Below are 15,290 nucleotides of genomic sequence, written 5' to 3'. Positions count from 1 at the left end.
TTGGGAGTGGGGACGAACGTTGCATATTTTGAGAACCGATCTGCTATAACTAAGATGGCGTCATATCTCCGACTTTTGGGAGGTGTGTTATGAAATCCAGAGACACACTTTCCCAAGGCCTTGTTGGCACAGGTAAAGGTTCCAAGAGTCTCGAGACTTTGGCTTTCTCGACTTTATCCTGTTGGCAGATGAGGCACGTCTTGATGTACTGCATGATATTGTCCCACATATTCGGCCAGAAGTACCCCTTTTTGATTAAGGCATATGTTCGTTGCCACCCGAGGTGTCCTACCCATAAGGTATCATGACATTCCTGAATGAGCTTCTTCCTCAGTTCTCCCGTTCGTGGGACATATAATCTGTTTCCTTTAGTCATTAGAAGGTCTCCCTCGACCCAAAACTGTCGTGTCTTCCCAGCTTTAGCTAGTTCGACGATGGCTTTGGTCGATGGGTCTTTGTGTAAATGTTCTTTGATGATGTCGCGCATTGATCCATCAATCTTACTTGAATGAATATGGGCTAACATTCACAGGGTCGTATGTTCGCCCTTCGGACTCAGCGCATCGGCTGCTTGATTACTCATTCCTGCCTTGTGTTCGAATTTGAAGTTGAATTCCGCCAACGACTCCTGCCACCGGGCTTGTTTTGTCGTCAATTTTGGTTGATCAAAGAAGTGGCAAATGGCTCTGTTATCCGTCTTCACTATGAACTGTGATCCCAAGAGGTACTGTCTCCAGACTCGTAGGCAATGGACCACAGCCAGCATTTCTTTTTCGGAGACGGTGTATCTCCGTTCAACATCATTGAGCTTTCGACTTTCCTAAGCGATGGGGTGGCCTTCTTGAATAAGGACACCGCCTAGGGCAAAGTCGGAAGCATCTGTCTCTATTTCAAATGGCTTTGTAACATCTACTAACCCGAGGACAGGACCCCTCTTCATGGTTGCCTTAGATCTTCAAAGGCCGTTTGACATTTATTTGACCACAACCAAGGGTGGTCTTTCTTTAGGAGCTCTGTTAATGGGGTGGCTCGTCGTGAAAACCCTTTGACGAATCGCCTATAATAGTTTGCCAATCCTAAGTAGGATCGCACATCGGATATGGAAGTAGGGATTTTCCACTCTTGGATAGCTTTTATCTTATCACTATCCATACCGATCTGTCCACAACTGATGACATGTCCAAGGAAGTTATGCATGTTTATGCGAAGACACATTTTTCTTTCTTGACGTACAACTGATTCTGCCACAGCTTGTCAAACACCAGCTTCAAGTGCACCTTGTGTTCCTCTAGGGTTGTGCTGTATACAACTATGTCGTCGAGGTATACTATGACGAACTGATCCAAGTATTCGTAGAAAACCTGGTTCATTAACGTGCAAAACGTAGCTGGGGCGTTTATCAAGCCAAAGGGCATTACCAAGAACTCAAAGGCCCCATATCTTGTTACGCACGTCGTCTTGGACTCGTCCCCTTCGACAATACGTACTTGGGTAGTACCCTAATCGTAAGTCCAACTTCGTGAAGTATTTGACCCTATGAAGTTGGTCGAACAAGTCGGATATTATCGACAGTGGGTATTTGTTGCGTACTGTCACCTTGTTTAAGGCTCTATAATCTATGCACAGACGCAACGTCCCATCCTTCTTTTTCTGAAATAGTACGGGGGCTCGGTAAGGTGCTTTTTCCAGGCGGATGAATCCTGCCGTCAACAACTCATCTAATTGTTTTCTCAATTCGACTAGCTCAGGGGGAGCCATCTGGTACGCATTCTTCGCTGGGGGTTTAACCCCGGGAAGGAGTTCAATTTCGTGATCAACGCCTCGACGGGGTGGTAATGTTTGTGGTAAGCTCCCTAGTATTATGTCAGCATAACTGTTTAGTACCTCCTTGATTTCGCTTGGAATAGTTTCCTCAGAGGTCACTTCTTCCATCAGTGGTATAGCCATAAATGTAGGTTCCTCTCGTGCGAGTCCTCTTTTCAATTGTATGGCTGAGATCATTCTAAGATTACCTCCACGACAAGGTCCAACTCTCCTCTCCAAGCCCCTAATTTGAAGGGGACTCTTTTGGAAACTCCCACGATAGGCAAGGCCTCGAAGTTGACAACTTTCATTTTTTCAGGGTTCTTTTCTATAGTGAGTCCTAATCTTCGTGCTTCTTGATCGGCGATGAAGTTGTGAGTCGCTCCTGAGTCTATCAAGGTGCTCTTGCTTGGTCGAGAGTTTATTGTCGCATCCACAAACATGAGCCCTTTCTCTATTATCTGCTTCGGGTCGACCTTCCGTTGGAGGGCTGACAAGAATTTGAGCGCGCCCATTGGGGGGTTGTCTTGATCTTCCTTCTTGTCTAGCATAGTCTTGACTCTTGAGTCGTTGCTCTCTTGAATGGACACTTGGAGTGCACTGAGAGAGGCCCGATGAGGACAGTAGGACAGTTTGTGGGGGCCTTTACACAACTGACATTGTAAAGGTGTCGTCGGGTGGTTCCTTTGAGGGTACGTTCCTCGAGATGTCCCCGCTTGGTTGTTCTGAGGAGGTCTATCTGTCCACCCGCTTGGTCTGTCATTACTTCCGTTTGGTCTATTAGGGCTTCCATTTCGATAACCTGGTGGCTTATATGTTTTGCCCCCAGTGTTTGGGGTCTGTGTTGTTTTTCTTTGGTAACCCGCTTCGTTCCCATAGTCTACGAGTCTCTCGGCGCTGACAATTGCGGTAGCTAGGTCTTCGACTTTTTTCTCGTGTACTTTTGTTTTGGCCCACGGTTGTAACCCATTTATAAGAAAGAATACCTTGTCCTTCTCTGATGTGCCCCTGATATCTAGCATCAGGGTCGAGAACTGTCTGACATAGTCCCTTATGCTTCCAGTTTGCTTTAGGGCTATTAGTTTTTCCATTGCTAGATGTTCTACGTTTTCGGGGAAGAATTAGTCCCTCAACTCTCTCTTGAGGTCTTCCCACGAGTCTATGGTGCACAATCCATTCTCGATGTCTTGCACCCTCGTACGTCACCAAAGTTTGGCATCTTCTATGAGATACATCGAGGCTACTGTCACCTTTATGTCATCGGTACAGGCCGTTGTGGCTTTGAAGTACTGTTCGACATCAAAGATGAAGTTCTCCAACTCCTTGGCATCCCGGTTCCCTTTGAAAGGTCTAGGGTCTGGAAACTTCAGTTTGTTGGATCCTGTATTAGTTTGCCTAGCCGTGACGTTCTCCACGGCTTTCATGGTCACTTCAATTTGAGTGCTCATGACGAACATCTTTTCTTGAATGTCATCGATCGTTGTTCTGAATTCGTCAGCTAATCCATTGAACAAACTCATCATTGTATTTTGTAGCACGTCGAACTCTTCGCCACGTTCCTCCTTGTGCGCGATAGAGCTATCGGGGCTACTAGACGGTCTTGGGCTACTCGTAGGAGCAACTTTTTCTTCGAGTGAGGTCACTCGAAACATTAGTTCTGCGATTGGCAACCCATCTAGGCAGTTGCCCATTGCGTTGATTTCTACAACTTTTCCATTCAATTCTGTCACTCGTGCTTCCAGGAAGCGGATGGTGTCAGGGACTTCTTTGAGGAACAACATTTCCTCCTCTATTAGAGTAAGCCGATCAGCTTGTGATTTGGGTGTCGACTTTGTCGTCGACATGTTTTCAGTCTTTGCTATTTCACGGAGCTTACAAAGCTCTAATATCACTTGTCACAATCGCACTTTTGATGGCAGCGGACTTGCGATTGTGCGGCACTCACTTTCCAACGACAAGTGAGCTAAGCCAATTCGTTCTTGCGTCGCCTACGGCCAAGTGACGTATACTCAAGCCTCTGGCCTCGGTTTTAAGAGAAGGTTTTAGGAAATGAGGGCAGAGAGAGATTTTCGAAAGAGAGATTTTTGAAAGAGACGTTATATAAGCAAGCAAGAGAGAAATAACAACGGCTCATAGTATATAACCTTGGGTAAGTAGAAGTTGACAATTAGTCGTATCCCCCTATAGTACATTCTGAGGCATTTTATGTCTGACAGGCCTAGACATGATATTTCTGAAACGTCATACTTCCTAGAAATACAAAAGTAAAACACTAGAATATGAAAAGACACAAAGGGTTGGGCTTTTCATGGGCATGCAGCCATGGGCAACACGCCTTGGACGAGCATGACCGTGACACTCATGACGCGCTACGAAACCTCATGGGCATGCGGCCATGGGCAACACGCCTTGGACGAGCATGACCGTGACACTCATGACGCGCTACGAAACCTCCACCGTGTCGGGGGACCAAGGAGGGCATAACCCAACCCAATACAAACTACTTATTAGAAAAATTAAATTAAATTAAATTAAAAAAAAAAAAAATGCCGCCCAAAACCTGAGACTCGCATAGAATTGTTCCATTGGCCGATTAGGGTTTTTATCTTCATTTCTTCTCAAAACCATTTGCTTTCTGTATTCTCAATAATCAAGCACAAGCAACACTCCCATGGCGTTGTACGACCTAACTCCGCGAATCGCTCCAAATTTGGACCGTCATCTTGTTTTCCCTCTCCTCGAATTCCTTCAAGAGAGGCAGTTTTACCCTGATGAGCAGATCCTCAAGGCCAAAATCGAGCTTCTCAACAGGACCAATATGGTTGATTACGCCATGGACATTCACAAGTCGCTGTATCACACCGACGATGTTCCTCAAGGCATGGCCATCTCTTGGTTTTTTATTTTATTTTGTTACTTGTTTTTTGTATGTTGACGTGTTTGTGATGGGATTGGTGCAGACATGGTGGATAGAAGGGTGGAAGTGGTGGCGAGGCTTAAGGCTTTGGAGGAGTCCGCGGCGCCACTTGTTGCTTTTCTGCAGAATCCGGCTGCTGTTCAGGAACTGAGGGCTGATAAGCAGTACAATCTTCAAATGCTTAATGATCGTTATCAGGTACATTCATGGTCTCAGAATTACAATTTATTTTTTCTGTTGTACTTATGCCTTTTCTCCAATAAACAACGTTCAATTCTTTGTTCGGATGTAATATCATCTTGGTTGAAGCTCAGTGCTGCTATTTATGTTCTTTCTTTTATGTTCTAGCTCCTTTTGCATAAAGCTCTTGTTACATTTGATTGGTTTGGGGGTTCTTTAACTTTACATTTAGTATTGAGAGTGGTTATTGAATTAGCTTTTTGGGTTTCGTAAAAACCTATTTTCAGATTGGTCCAGATCAAATAGAAGCGTTATACCAATATGCCAAATTTCAGTTCGAGTGTGGGAACTACTCTGGTGCTGCTGACTATCTCTATCAGTACAGAGCCTTATGCACAGACAGTGAAAGGAGCCTGAGTGCTCTGTGGGGAAAATTGGCAGCTGAAATTTTAATGCAGAATTGGGATATTGCTGTCGAGGAGCTTAATCGTTTAAAAGAGATTATCGACTCCAAGGTGGGGTGACCTATCTAGCTCTTTTTATTTGTGTGTACAATACATGCCATCGCTCTACTGACTTTCTTTCTTGTGATGCCTAATGAAGAATTTCTCATCACCGATGAAACAAGTGCAAGGCAGAATATGGTTGATGCATTGGAGCCTCTTCATATTTTTCAATCACGACAATGGAAGAACACAGATAATTGACCTGTTTAATCAAGATAAGTAAGTCTACTGGGTCTTGTCTGTTTTCACTACTTTTTATTGATAATACATGTAGAAGTACTCTTCCCTGTTTTGATAAGTTAATTATCTGCAATTCTTAATTATGTGAAGACATCTTCTTAAAAAAAAAAGAAGTTCCTTTAGGGCTCATTTTGCTTGATTGGAGCCTCTTAAAAATAATGCTTCATATGTTCTCCATGATAAGGTCATGGAAGACAAAATGAAAAACATGCCCTTATGTAGATGAGATAATTGATGTGGATATTCATAATGAGGGCCCATGTCTAACAGTAAAACATGAAAATAAGTTTGTGACATGAATTAAGAATAGAGGATCCATCTGAGTGATGAGTTAATTCAGGCCTTTCCCTGTTGTTTTAATGAGGTGATACTTTTCTATTCTGTAGGTATTTAAATGCCATTCAAACCAATGCTCCCCATCTTTTACGCTATTTGGCCACTGCATTCATTGTTAACAAAAGGCGGCGGCCACAATTCAAAGATTTTATCAAGGTTATTCAGCAGGAACAATATTCCTATAATGATCCCATCACAGAGTTTTTGACTTGTGTGTATGTCAATTATGATTTCGATGGGGCACAAAAGAAGATGAGGGAGTGCGAAGAAGTAAGTTTCCTGATTCTTTTTTTCTTTACGAGTAATTAGAGAGTATATCCTTATTTCCAATGGTGCTTTTTGTTCATTGTTTAGAGGTGGTGTTCGGACGGTTTGGTTACAAAGTCTTAGCTGGTCGTGAACGATAAATGCTGTCAATTCTTAAAATTCTGTTGTGTTTTCAAGGCATAATTTACCACTTGTCCTCAATGTAGGTTATATTGAACGATCCTTTCCTAGGAAAGAGGCTTGAAGAAGGTAACCTTTCCACCGTTCCTTTGAGAGATGAGTTTTTGGAAACTGCTCGTCTTTTCGTCTTTGAGACTTTCTGCAGAATACATCAGCGTATTGATATGAGGTGCATACTTATTCATTCTCTCTTAAAAGTTGTTATCTACTGATAGTTATTTATTGGGTGAATAATGCTACTCTTTCCTTGTGTACGATAGAAAAGTGTATATCATGCAAGATTTTGGAGGGTCAAAATCCTGATGATAGCATTGAACATGCATTGAGCAATTAACATGCTTGTATATTTACACATTTTCTGTGACAATTGTGGAAACTAACGAATAGTAGCTAGCTGTGTAATCAAGAGAAAAGACTTTTGGCTTACCTTCTCAGCATTTTTAAACTTGTCTGTGGTTTCTACTCTACGAGTTTACAATACTCTCTCTTTTTTACTTTTTTTAGGAGCTTAAATTTGCAAACGGGTGTCAACAATATTCATTGGGAGTTTGAAATTTATATCATACAAATTGTATTGATTAGAACTGTAGATGAATTTTAAGATATCTAATTTGAGAAGCTCATCTTTGTTTCTTGTTTGTGTTTACCTCCTCTGTTCTCCATTCTTATCACTTGAAGATGGGATGGGTGGGAGCAAAAGAGGAAGAAAGGAGGTTTTACTCTAAGTTTGTAGTAAGATTGCCTTCAGCCAGTTAGTAACAGATCTGATTCTAAATCCTCTCTTTTAGTGCTGCTAAATAATGAGGTTCTCTAATGTATAAAGCTTAGTTCTCAGGATTTGGATTGGTAAAACAATACTTCCTGACCATTATTGTATATCTTCTGTCATTATAACTTGTGACTTTTCTTGGTTCATTTCGTTGTTATTATCTCAAGTGCTGGTAACTTGTGGCAGCGTCCTTGCTGAAAAGTTGAACTTGAATTATGAGGAAGCTGAGCGGTGGATTGTAAATCTCGTGCGCACGTCAAAGCTTGATGCAAAGCTTGATTCAAAGACAGGAACGGTTATAATGGAAACGAACGAGCCTGACGTGTAAGTTTATTTCCTTTGTTTTCTCAACCTGCCCCCACAGTCCGTCCTATATCTGTGAAATGTTTACAACTCTTAGATTACTGCCACAAAGTACTGTTCTTCTTAGTCAAATGAAATTTTGATCATTGAATTTTCAGGGTTGGGTCTGCTAGGCATTTGAAAAACTCTAGCCTTCGAACTTGTAATTGGACTTAGTTCTTAAACTTTGAGAAAAATTTCAAAATTTTGAAGGTTTACAAGGACCAAAACTTATAATTGGACTTAGTTTTGGCTCAATTATTTGAGGTTGTAGAACTTGTGGTAATAAATTGTTAATATGAAATTGACACGCTTCGTTTTCAGGCATGAGCAATTGATCGACCACACAAAGTCATTATCTGGGCGTACTTACAAGTTAGTGACCCAACTTCTAGAGCATGCACAGGCTCAAGCAGCTAGATAAATTTTGGGTGGTGCCTCTTTTTTTCCTGAATTTATGTTTTTTTTTTTTTTTTTTGACAATCACTATGAGATTAGAGCAAGATTTCCATATCTTTTCCCCCATAATTTATGCTAATTTTATGCTTCCATATTCTTATACCAATGATTATTCTAGAAAAATCTTAACAAAAATGTAAAGAATTTTTTTAATATACTAATTACTAATAAATGTTTTGTAATATTTATGTGGAGACCACCATTTCTCTCATTATTTTTATCTTAGTTCGGTTGATCCTACACTTTCGAGTCTTACCACAAACACACCTCGATTATGCTTTTGAAATGTTTGAAATATTATTAAATTTATTAGGATGTTTTATAGTTTTATTTTATAGAAACTATTGAGAAATAGAAATTATAATTAAAGAGTTTTTTTTTTTTTAATGAATAGATTTTAAAAAATATATATTAAAAATGAGTTTTTATTTTATTCTTTTATAGTTAACTTCATCCCATGAAAATAAATAAAAAAATTTATAAAATTGAATATTGAAATACGTGACAAGGACAAAGGTTAACTTCCCGTCAAATTAAAATAGGAGGCCAGGACAAAGATGAGCTTCCCAACAAATATGAACTTCTCGTTCCATCTCCGACTTCGACCTGCTCCATGGTCAAATTGAAATAGAAGGTAAGGACAAGATTGAAATAGAAGGTAAGGACAAAGATGAGCTTCTCATCCCGTCCCATCTCCGACCTTGACCTGCTCTATGGTCAAATTGAAATAGAAGATAAGGACAAAGATGAGCTTCTCATCCCGTCTCCAACCCCGATCTGTCCCCATGATCATCTCTAAATCTAGATGGGAGAAGGCTAAGCTAAAGAAGAGGAGAAAAAGAAAATAGGAGTTGAGACTAAATAAAGTAAAAATGACTTCCAACATATACCCACTAACTCTTTGCATCATTACTACCTTTGACCACCAAAATTAAGATGATTAGACTTCTTTGACCACCAAAATTAAGATGATTAGACTTCTTTGACCACCAAAATTAACATGACGAGTCTAATCACTCCAAGGCTTCACCGAAGGTACCCTAATATTCTCCTCCCATCTCAGGGTCCGGTCTATGCATTGAATTTTAATCTTTACCAACAACGAATAATCTCCACTTAGTTTCTCTCATGTTCAATCAAATCTTTTTGTGGGTATGCAAGCGAATTCTATTCGAAGATCAAAATGTTACCCAATTTTGTTCTTCCATCATCCTGTGCTCTGAACATTTCCATTGAAAAATTTGTACAACCGGGCTTCATTTTCGCCAGAGTTGGATCATATTGGATCAGCCCATCTTATGAGCTTACTGTTATCTTTCCATTTTCTTTCTTTACAATCGACTACTCTTCATTTGCAATCTAGGGCGATCGGTATTCTCTCATGGGTCGTTTTGATTTTCCTGTATCAAAACGGGAAAGTTGAGAATAAGAAGAGATTGTTGGGAATGAATTTCAAATGCTTTGAATGAAGTATGGCTGTGTTTCGTATGTGAGAATTTATAGCTTTGTCAATATAATTTGCATAGATCGGAATACGATTGTTAGGGATGATATAGTCGGAGGTTGTGTGTTCAAATCTTTAATATCTCCAGAATTTGAAGAACTAGAAGGCTTGGTCCCATGCTTGCATATCAAAAAATCCTAAATATGCAGATGAAAACTAGATTATAGAGGGATGGCTTTCTTTTTTTAAGAAAATCAGCTTCATTGCATATGTATATATACAGATGAATGCATAAGAAATGGGTAGAACAGGACTGTCCCATTTATATTATTGGGGACAAGCAACAGGGCATTGGCTTAAAGTTTCTGATTCCACATTATATTTGGGTGTTTGTTTGTTCTATTTTTCTGATAATTGATGAGATCCCTAGCAACATAATGTGGTTTCTCATTAATTTACAGTTTTTCAAGGAACTTGTTATGAGTTGCTTATTCAGATAGAACTGTCATAAGAAGGAAATCCCCTTTTGGAATATCCTCTGGCCAGGAGCAAGAATTGCCGAAGGATCATACTTAGATTTCCTCTTCAAGACAGTCTGCCACTTAGGGCCAAAGTGAGCTCTCCATTCTTCTTGGGAGCTGTAGTGGGGGAGGTATTGCTTGACACCAGGGAGGTACTCAATACAGTAATCCAAAATTCTTTGATTTTGTGCTAAAATGTGTTCTAACCCATCTGTTCCTATGGAAGATGGAACTGCAGAAGATAAGAAAGCCACTAAGTAGAACACTTCCTCTTCTGGAGTGACCAATGATGTTTTGTTGTTCCATCTGAACCAATGAAAAGTAATGAAGAATGAGACTGAGAACATGATAAAAAGAAAGTTTTCATATATGAATAAGTTATGAGGCAATTACTTGGATTTGTTAACTGGGTAGATTATGATGGGGCCATTGCTAGTATCCTTGAGGATGTTACCAAAGACCTCTTGAGCAAAATCGTGTATTTGGGTTCTAGGGATCAGTAGATTTAGCCATGGATGAGGAATTTCCCATAAGCCTTTAGCTCGTAGCTTGTTTTCGGAGACGTGGACACGGTCCAGGAAAGCCAGGTAAGTAACTTCTGATGTGAAGAGGGTGGATGGAATATAGCTCAATCCTGTCAATAAGCTTTCAACTTTCTGCATTAGAAGAAAAATAAGTTAGCAAGCAGTGTTTTATGGGGCTGTTTTTGTTTTTAGATGGAAAAACTCCTCACCTTGTTTATAAATTCAAGTTCATCTGGGTTGAAGTACTTCGCTATTTCCAAGCAGTAGAAAACTTTTCCATCTGAATTGAATTTGCTGGCTTGCAGTGGTTCTTGGGGATTAAAAGAAGATCTCCAGTTATTGAGGAGACCAGTTCTATTAATAAATACAAATCCTTCAATATAATCAAATTGATCATTGGATGATATTAGATGTTCTTGGTCTCTTGTAAATTTGGAGAAGTCTGAGTAAAGTACTCTTATCCATTTTACCTGTCAAAAGTGATGGATTGTGTTTCATAATTTGTGTACCTCGCTTTAATGAAATGGATGGAATATGGGCTTACCATTTTTGGTGCCTTTTCCAAAGAAATCCTTGCCCTTGTTATGATGCCAAACTGTCCAAGCCCGCCAAGAACAGCATGGAAAAGGTCTGCATTTTGATTCTCTGAACAGGCAACCACCTCCCCTTTTCCTGCAATGCGTTTAGTTGAAGCAAATACTCTTAAAACATTTTATTAAGATCAATGAGTTGAAAAAACTAGAACATTACCAGGAAAGAAATAGTTGCTTCTTTGTGAAATGACTAGCGATGTTACATGAAAGTTACCTGTGACAACTTCGAGCTGATAAACGTTGCTGATTTGGGGTCCATGCCGGAAGGCCTGTCCACTAATGCCAGCATTTGACAAGGTGCCTCCAACAGTAAGATGCAGGTAATCTGTCCAGGATTTTGGTGCCAGCCCTTGTTTAAGAGTTTCATGCAGGATATTTATCCACAGCTCTCCAGCTGAAACGTCCACATAAGGTAATTCCCCTGCATTTATTTTCATTTCTAGCCCCTGAAATGATTCCATATTGATAACTACACCATTATAGGCTTGAGCTTGACCTTGGATGGAATGTCCATGGCCTCTAGCTGCAACCGTCAAGTCGGACGCATATCCCATACTGAAAATATGGTTTATCGTGTTCGAAATATCGGACACGGATTTTGGATGTAGAACAGCTAATGGGTATAAATTGTATCTGTTTCCAAAATCTGTTGCTGCTTTATGATTATTGTCAAAGCTGAGGTATCCATCCAATTCCAGTGTTTGCAGTTCATAAGAGGATATATCAGAGGAACCAAAATGAGGAGGAATTGTTGGGGCTGCAAAAAGGTGGTTGGTGCTGTCAGGTATGCAACTGATGTATAGAATTATGTATAACTTGAGGAAAATAATGCTTTGTTTGATGAAGCCAGAAGGTGGCGACCCCATCTTTCCTTAAGGAGAGAAAGAAAGAGTGATAGAAAGAATAAGAGAGAGAGAGAGAGAGAGAGAGAGAGAGAGAGAGAGAGCAAAAGGAGAGGTGCAGAAAAGCCTAAGGAATGAAGTGGAATGAAAGAGAATTTAAAGAAGTTCTCGGGCGGCATAGTCAAACATATAGTTGGTGGCATTGGGCGAGCTAGCTACCAGTAGTTCTTTTGGTTCACCTTTTTGAGGTTAGAAAAAAAAAACAGAGGAGATAAAAAAACTGCCCAAAAGCAAAAGCAAAAACATAAATATTTCCTTTTCCTTTTCCTTTTCTCGATTGACACTTTCTGAAGAACAGTTCTCAACCAAATTTTAGTGAAAGAAAACAAAAATCACCTTGACCATTAATTGAGGAAGGTGCAGAGTGGTGTTGTTTACTGCATGAAGCAAAGAATTTATGTTTCTCCTTATTCCAATCTTGTCAAAATTCACTGTTTGTCTTCTTTACACACTGAATGCGGCTGCAAAACCACTGTAATTGGCTGAATTTTCACTTTTTGTCTGCTGTTCATATATGGTACAGTTTGAATTCAATTTCTCTATTGCAGAGTGAATGGCGGGCTGGCCCCTACTCTGTTTCATGCTTCTTCAAGCTGAGTGTCTGAGGAGTCAGATATCTTGGACCCACTTCATTTTTTCTTCATAAGAGTATAGATTGTGCTTTGACAGCTCTTACCAACGAGCTATATAGTTCTTTCTATATAATTTTCATGAATTTCTTGTTCATATTTAGCTTTGTATATGTTCGTTTGTCGATTTTTATCGTTATGGTATAGATATGAGATCAAACCATCAAAAGCTTAAAAGGGTAAGCACAATCTAGATTACTTACTACAAATTTTGGTCGAAACCATCGTAAGGGGCTCTCGATGCCGATCCTTGTAAGGTCAAAGACTCAATACATATGCACGTGAACTAGCTCATTAGTAGTTCTTAGAAAAAGTAAATAGAATAAGCATGATAGCTATGTTGAAGGTAGACAAATAAACATATTTCAAAGGGGAAATAAAAATCGAACGTAGAAACCGTCGATTCTTGTACGTCTGTTCTTAAATCTCTTCATTCACTGTGTTCTTGATTATAAATTTCAAAAGGCTATTCAAACAGTGATGGTCAATATTTTGTTATTCTCTCAATTGCATTGAACTGCATCTAGATTTTGATGTATGTTTCTCTTTGATTCAGGGACAAAGTTGTTTTTTTTCCTTTCTAGGTGCTGAAGAAGAAGTGTCTGAAAAGGAAAGATGAAAGATATATGTAGATGGAATGAGTGCAGAGCAGCAGCAGCAAAGAAAGCTCAATTTACTGCATGTGATAATTCCTTTGCTTTTTTGTGGACTTAAAAGGTATGTGGCTTCATCATCAAACTTCTAATGGAGGGTAAGAGTGAGAGAGAGAGAGAGAGAGAGAGAGAGAGGGAAGATTGGGAAGGGGTGGGGCCATAGACATGTGATCTGCATAAGGAGGGTAGTGGCCCAAGAAAAGGAAGGGATTGAAAAGAGGAGGAGGAGGAGGAGGAGGAGGAGGAGGAGGCTTAGATAAAGAATGTTGAGGGTATGTTAATATCAGGATTATAAAATTGATTCCATTGTTTGATTGGATAGCATTGATTCTAATTTCAGTATCACTTGCCCCAATATTCTCTTTGTTATTATTATTATTCCTTTGTTTGAAAGTTGAAGACTGGCCCATGAGAGTGGTTGAGTTGTTGAAGAGAGAACGACCGTTAGGAGATATTGTTCGTTTTGGTCCGTTATGTATCGTTATCAGCCTCACGGTTTTAAAACGTGTCTGTTAGGGAGAGGTTTTCACATCCTTGTAACCTAGAGAACGAAGCATTCTTTATAAGGGTGTGGAAACCTCTCCCTAACAGACGTGTTTTGAAACTGTGAGGCTGATGATGATACGTAACGAGTCAAAGCAAACAATATCTGCTAGCAGTAGACTTATGCTATTACAAATGGTATTAGAGCCAGGTTACCGGACGGGGCTAGACCCTCTCCATAGTAGACGGATTTTAAAACCTTGAGGGAAGTCCCATAAGGAAAAATTCAAAGAGGACAATATCTAGTAACAGTTAACTTGAGCAGTTTTTAACCTTCACCTTCACATGTTAGTACACTTCTCTTTCAAACTCATCATCTCAAAACAAGGGTAGAGAGTATATTTAAACTGTTTGGGAGTTCTTTAGAAAAGTAGCTATTATGCACTAAGAATCACTCCAGTTTGGATAGGATAACATTTGCAGCGGTTATCAATCATCAAAAGAATGAAGAACTAGACCGTTAAAAGTCTCGTGATCATGCTCAAAACTATGAAATATCCAGTACTACTTCAAAAAGAGATCGAAGGTACAACGTAACAGTCTTTGATGATCGATTTTGACAAGCATGAATAGTAGCTCATCTAAAATTCAATGAACGAAACTTTTGATCCGAAAAAAGAAAGGTAGGGAAGAATATTTGGTGCATACACATGTGAAGGCAGTCCTATATACCCAAGAATATTTGGGTGTTTGGTGTTAGCAAGTAGGGGCCTGTTTGTGTGTACTTTGTGGAGAAAGGATATAAGAAGTTTGAGATAATATATTTATTGAACACAAAATTGTGAAGAGAAAGTGGAAGAAACACTAAAAAAAAAAAGGTATAAAATGTTGTTATAATAAGAATGGGTTGCATTATGTGCCCCATAACCTTCTATTTTGGATATTATTAAACACTTGCCTTTTCTTTATTGGGAGACCTTATGAGCATCCCTTTGAAAGTCATATGTTTTTTTTTAGAGAATTATCTTATTAACTCACTTTGTTGTCTCAAATATTGGCATCAATAACACAATCTACTTTCAAAATTTCAAACCCTAAAAAGAATATTATTGATGCTTCAATAGTTTTCACGATACTCTCTTCATTCTTTAACCTAAAACATTTCCGAGAAAGAATATTATGTAGAAATGTTCATATGATTCGATGATATGATGAATTTGGACTATACATCTAAAACCATAAAAGTCGAGTTGGGTTGAATTTTTTAAAATAAAATTTTTTTATTCTGTTTGTGGGTTGTCGTTGTGTTGGTTTGGTCAACTCAGGTAGCCTGAAAATAGAGTTACAACTCAATCCAAGAAAACTCAGGTAGCCTGAAAATAGAGTTACAACTCACAACTCAATCCAAGAAAACTCAGGTAGCCTGAAAATAGAGTTACAACTCAATCCAAGAAAAATTAAGAATTAAGAATATCTAATGTTTGTAACTGATGTAAACTCTATTTCGGTTGCTTACATTTTGCTTACATTATCAACGCAACC

At 39.3% G+C, this 15,290-nt stretch overlaps 2 protein-coding genes and 1 long non-coding RNA gene across 5 annotated transcripts; 2 read left to right on the top strand and 1 right to left on the bottom strand.

Moving 5' to 3' along the window:
• The first annotated feature begins 4,369 nt into the window (after nucleotides 1-4,369).
• Nucleotides 4,370-8,093, top strand: LOC111782310 (eukaryotic translation initiation factor 3 subunit E). Of its 2 annotated transcripts, none has more exons than XR_015414268.1 (8): nucleotides 4,370-4,682; nucleotides 4,764-4,918; nucleotides 5,188-5,415; nucleotides 5,504-5,625; nucleotides 6,033-6,252; nucleotides 6,456-6,598; nucleotides 7,108-7,275; nucleotides 7,385-7,523. XR_015414268.1 is itself a non-coding variant. In XM_023663169.2 (8 exons), the coding sequence occupies exons 1-8, from the start codon at nucleotides 4,475-4,477 to the stop codon at nucleotides 7,962-7,964; spliced, it is 1,314 nt and encodes a 437-aa protein (XP_023518937.1). In that variant the 5' UTR covers nucleotides 4,376-4,474; the 3' UTR covers nucleotides 7,965-8,093. The 2 variants fall into 2 exon arrangements, 1 of the variants encoding a protein (XP_023518937.1); XM_023663169.2 differs by lacking the exon at nucleotides 7,108-7,275 and adding an exon at nucleotides 7,865-8,093 and having other exon boundaries at nucleotides 4,376-4,682; nucleotides 7,385-7,522.
• Nucleotides 8,094-9,679: 1,586 nt separating this feature from the next.
• On the bottom strand, nucleotides 9,680-11,947 carry LOC111781792 (cytokinin dehydrogenase 1). The gene is made up of 5 exons (XM_023662493.2): nucleotides 11,296-11,947; nucleotides 11,033-11,160; nucleotides 10,698-10,958; nucleotides 10,358-10,620; nucleotides 9,680-10,270 (listed from the first exon to the last, which is right to left on the bottom strand). Exons 1-5 carry the CDS (start codon nucleotides 11,945-11,947, stop codon nucleotides 9,949-9,951), a joined length of 1,626 nt encoding a protein of 541 aa, XP_023518261.1. The 3' UTR covers nucleotides 9,680-9,948.
• LOC111781794 (uncharacterized) lies at nucleotides 11,354-15,005 on the top strand. Of its 2 annotated transcripts, none has more exons than XR_002813014.2 (4): nucleotides 11,354-11,493; nucleotides 11,565-11,701; nucleotides 11,780-11,865; nucleotides 12,532-15,005. It is a non-coding gene; the product is annotated as an uncharacterized LOC111781794 (long non-coding RNA). The 2 variants fall into 2 exon arrangements; XR_015414510.1 differs by having other exon boundaries at nucleotides 11,780-12,631; nucleotides 13,197-15,004.
• The last annotated feature ends 285 nt before the right edge of the window (nucleotides 15,006-15,290 follow it).

Source organism: Cucurbita pepo, chromosome 19 (genome assembly GCF_057944985.1).
Source record: "Cucurbita pepo subsp. pepo isolate OVF chromosome 19, ASM5794498v1, whole genome shotgun sequence".
Classification (NCBI taxonomy): domain Eukaryota; kingdom Viridiplantae; phylum Streptophyta; class Magnoliopsida; order Cucurbitales; family Cucurbitaceae; genus Cucurbita; species Cucurbita pepo.
The sequence above is the reverse complement of the archived record's forward strand: the minus strand, read 5'-3'. Positions and strand labels throughout refer to the sequence as shown.

What these genes read in the sequence shown, in the direction of transcription:
- LOC111782310 (XM_023663169.2), top strand. Translation starts at nt 4,475, where the DNA reads ATGGCGTTGTACGACCTAACTCCGCGAATCGCTCCAAATTTGGACCGT. An exon ending in TGCTTAATGATCGTTATCAG is followed by an intron (nt 4,919 to 5,187) that starts GTACATTCATGG and finishes ACCTATTTTCAG; the next exon opens with ATTGGTCCAGATCAAATAGA. An exon ending in CATCAGCGTATTGATATGAG is followed by an intron (nt 6,599 to 7,384) that starts GTGCATACTTAT and finishes AACTTGTGGCAG; the next exon opens with CGTCCTTGCTGAAAAGTTGA.
- LOC111781792 (XM_023662493.2), bottom strand. Translation starts at nt 11,947, where the DNA reads ATGGGGTCGCCACCTTCTGGCTTCATCAAACAAAGCATTATTTTCCTC. An exon ending in TGGAAAAGGCACCAAAAATG is followed by an intron (nt 10,959 to 11,032) that starts GTAAGCCCATAT and finishes CACTTTTGACAG; the next exon opens with GTAAAATGGATAAGAGTACT. An exon ending in TACCCAGTTAACAAATCCAA is followed by an intron (nt 10,271 to 10,357) that starts GTAATTGCCTCA and finishes TCATTGGTTCAG; the next exon opens with ATGGAACAACAAAACATCAT.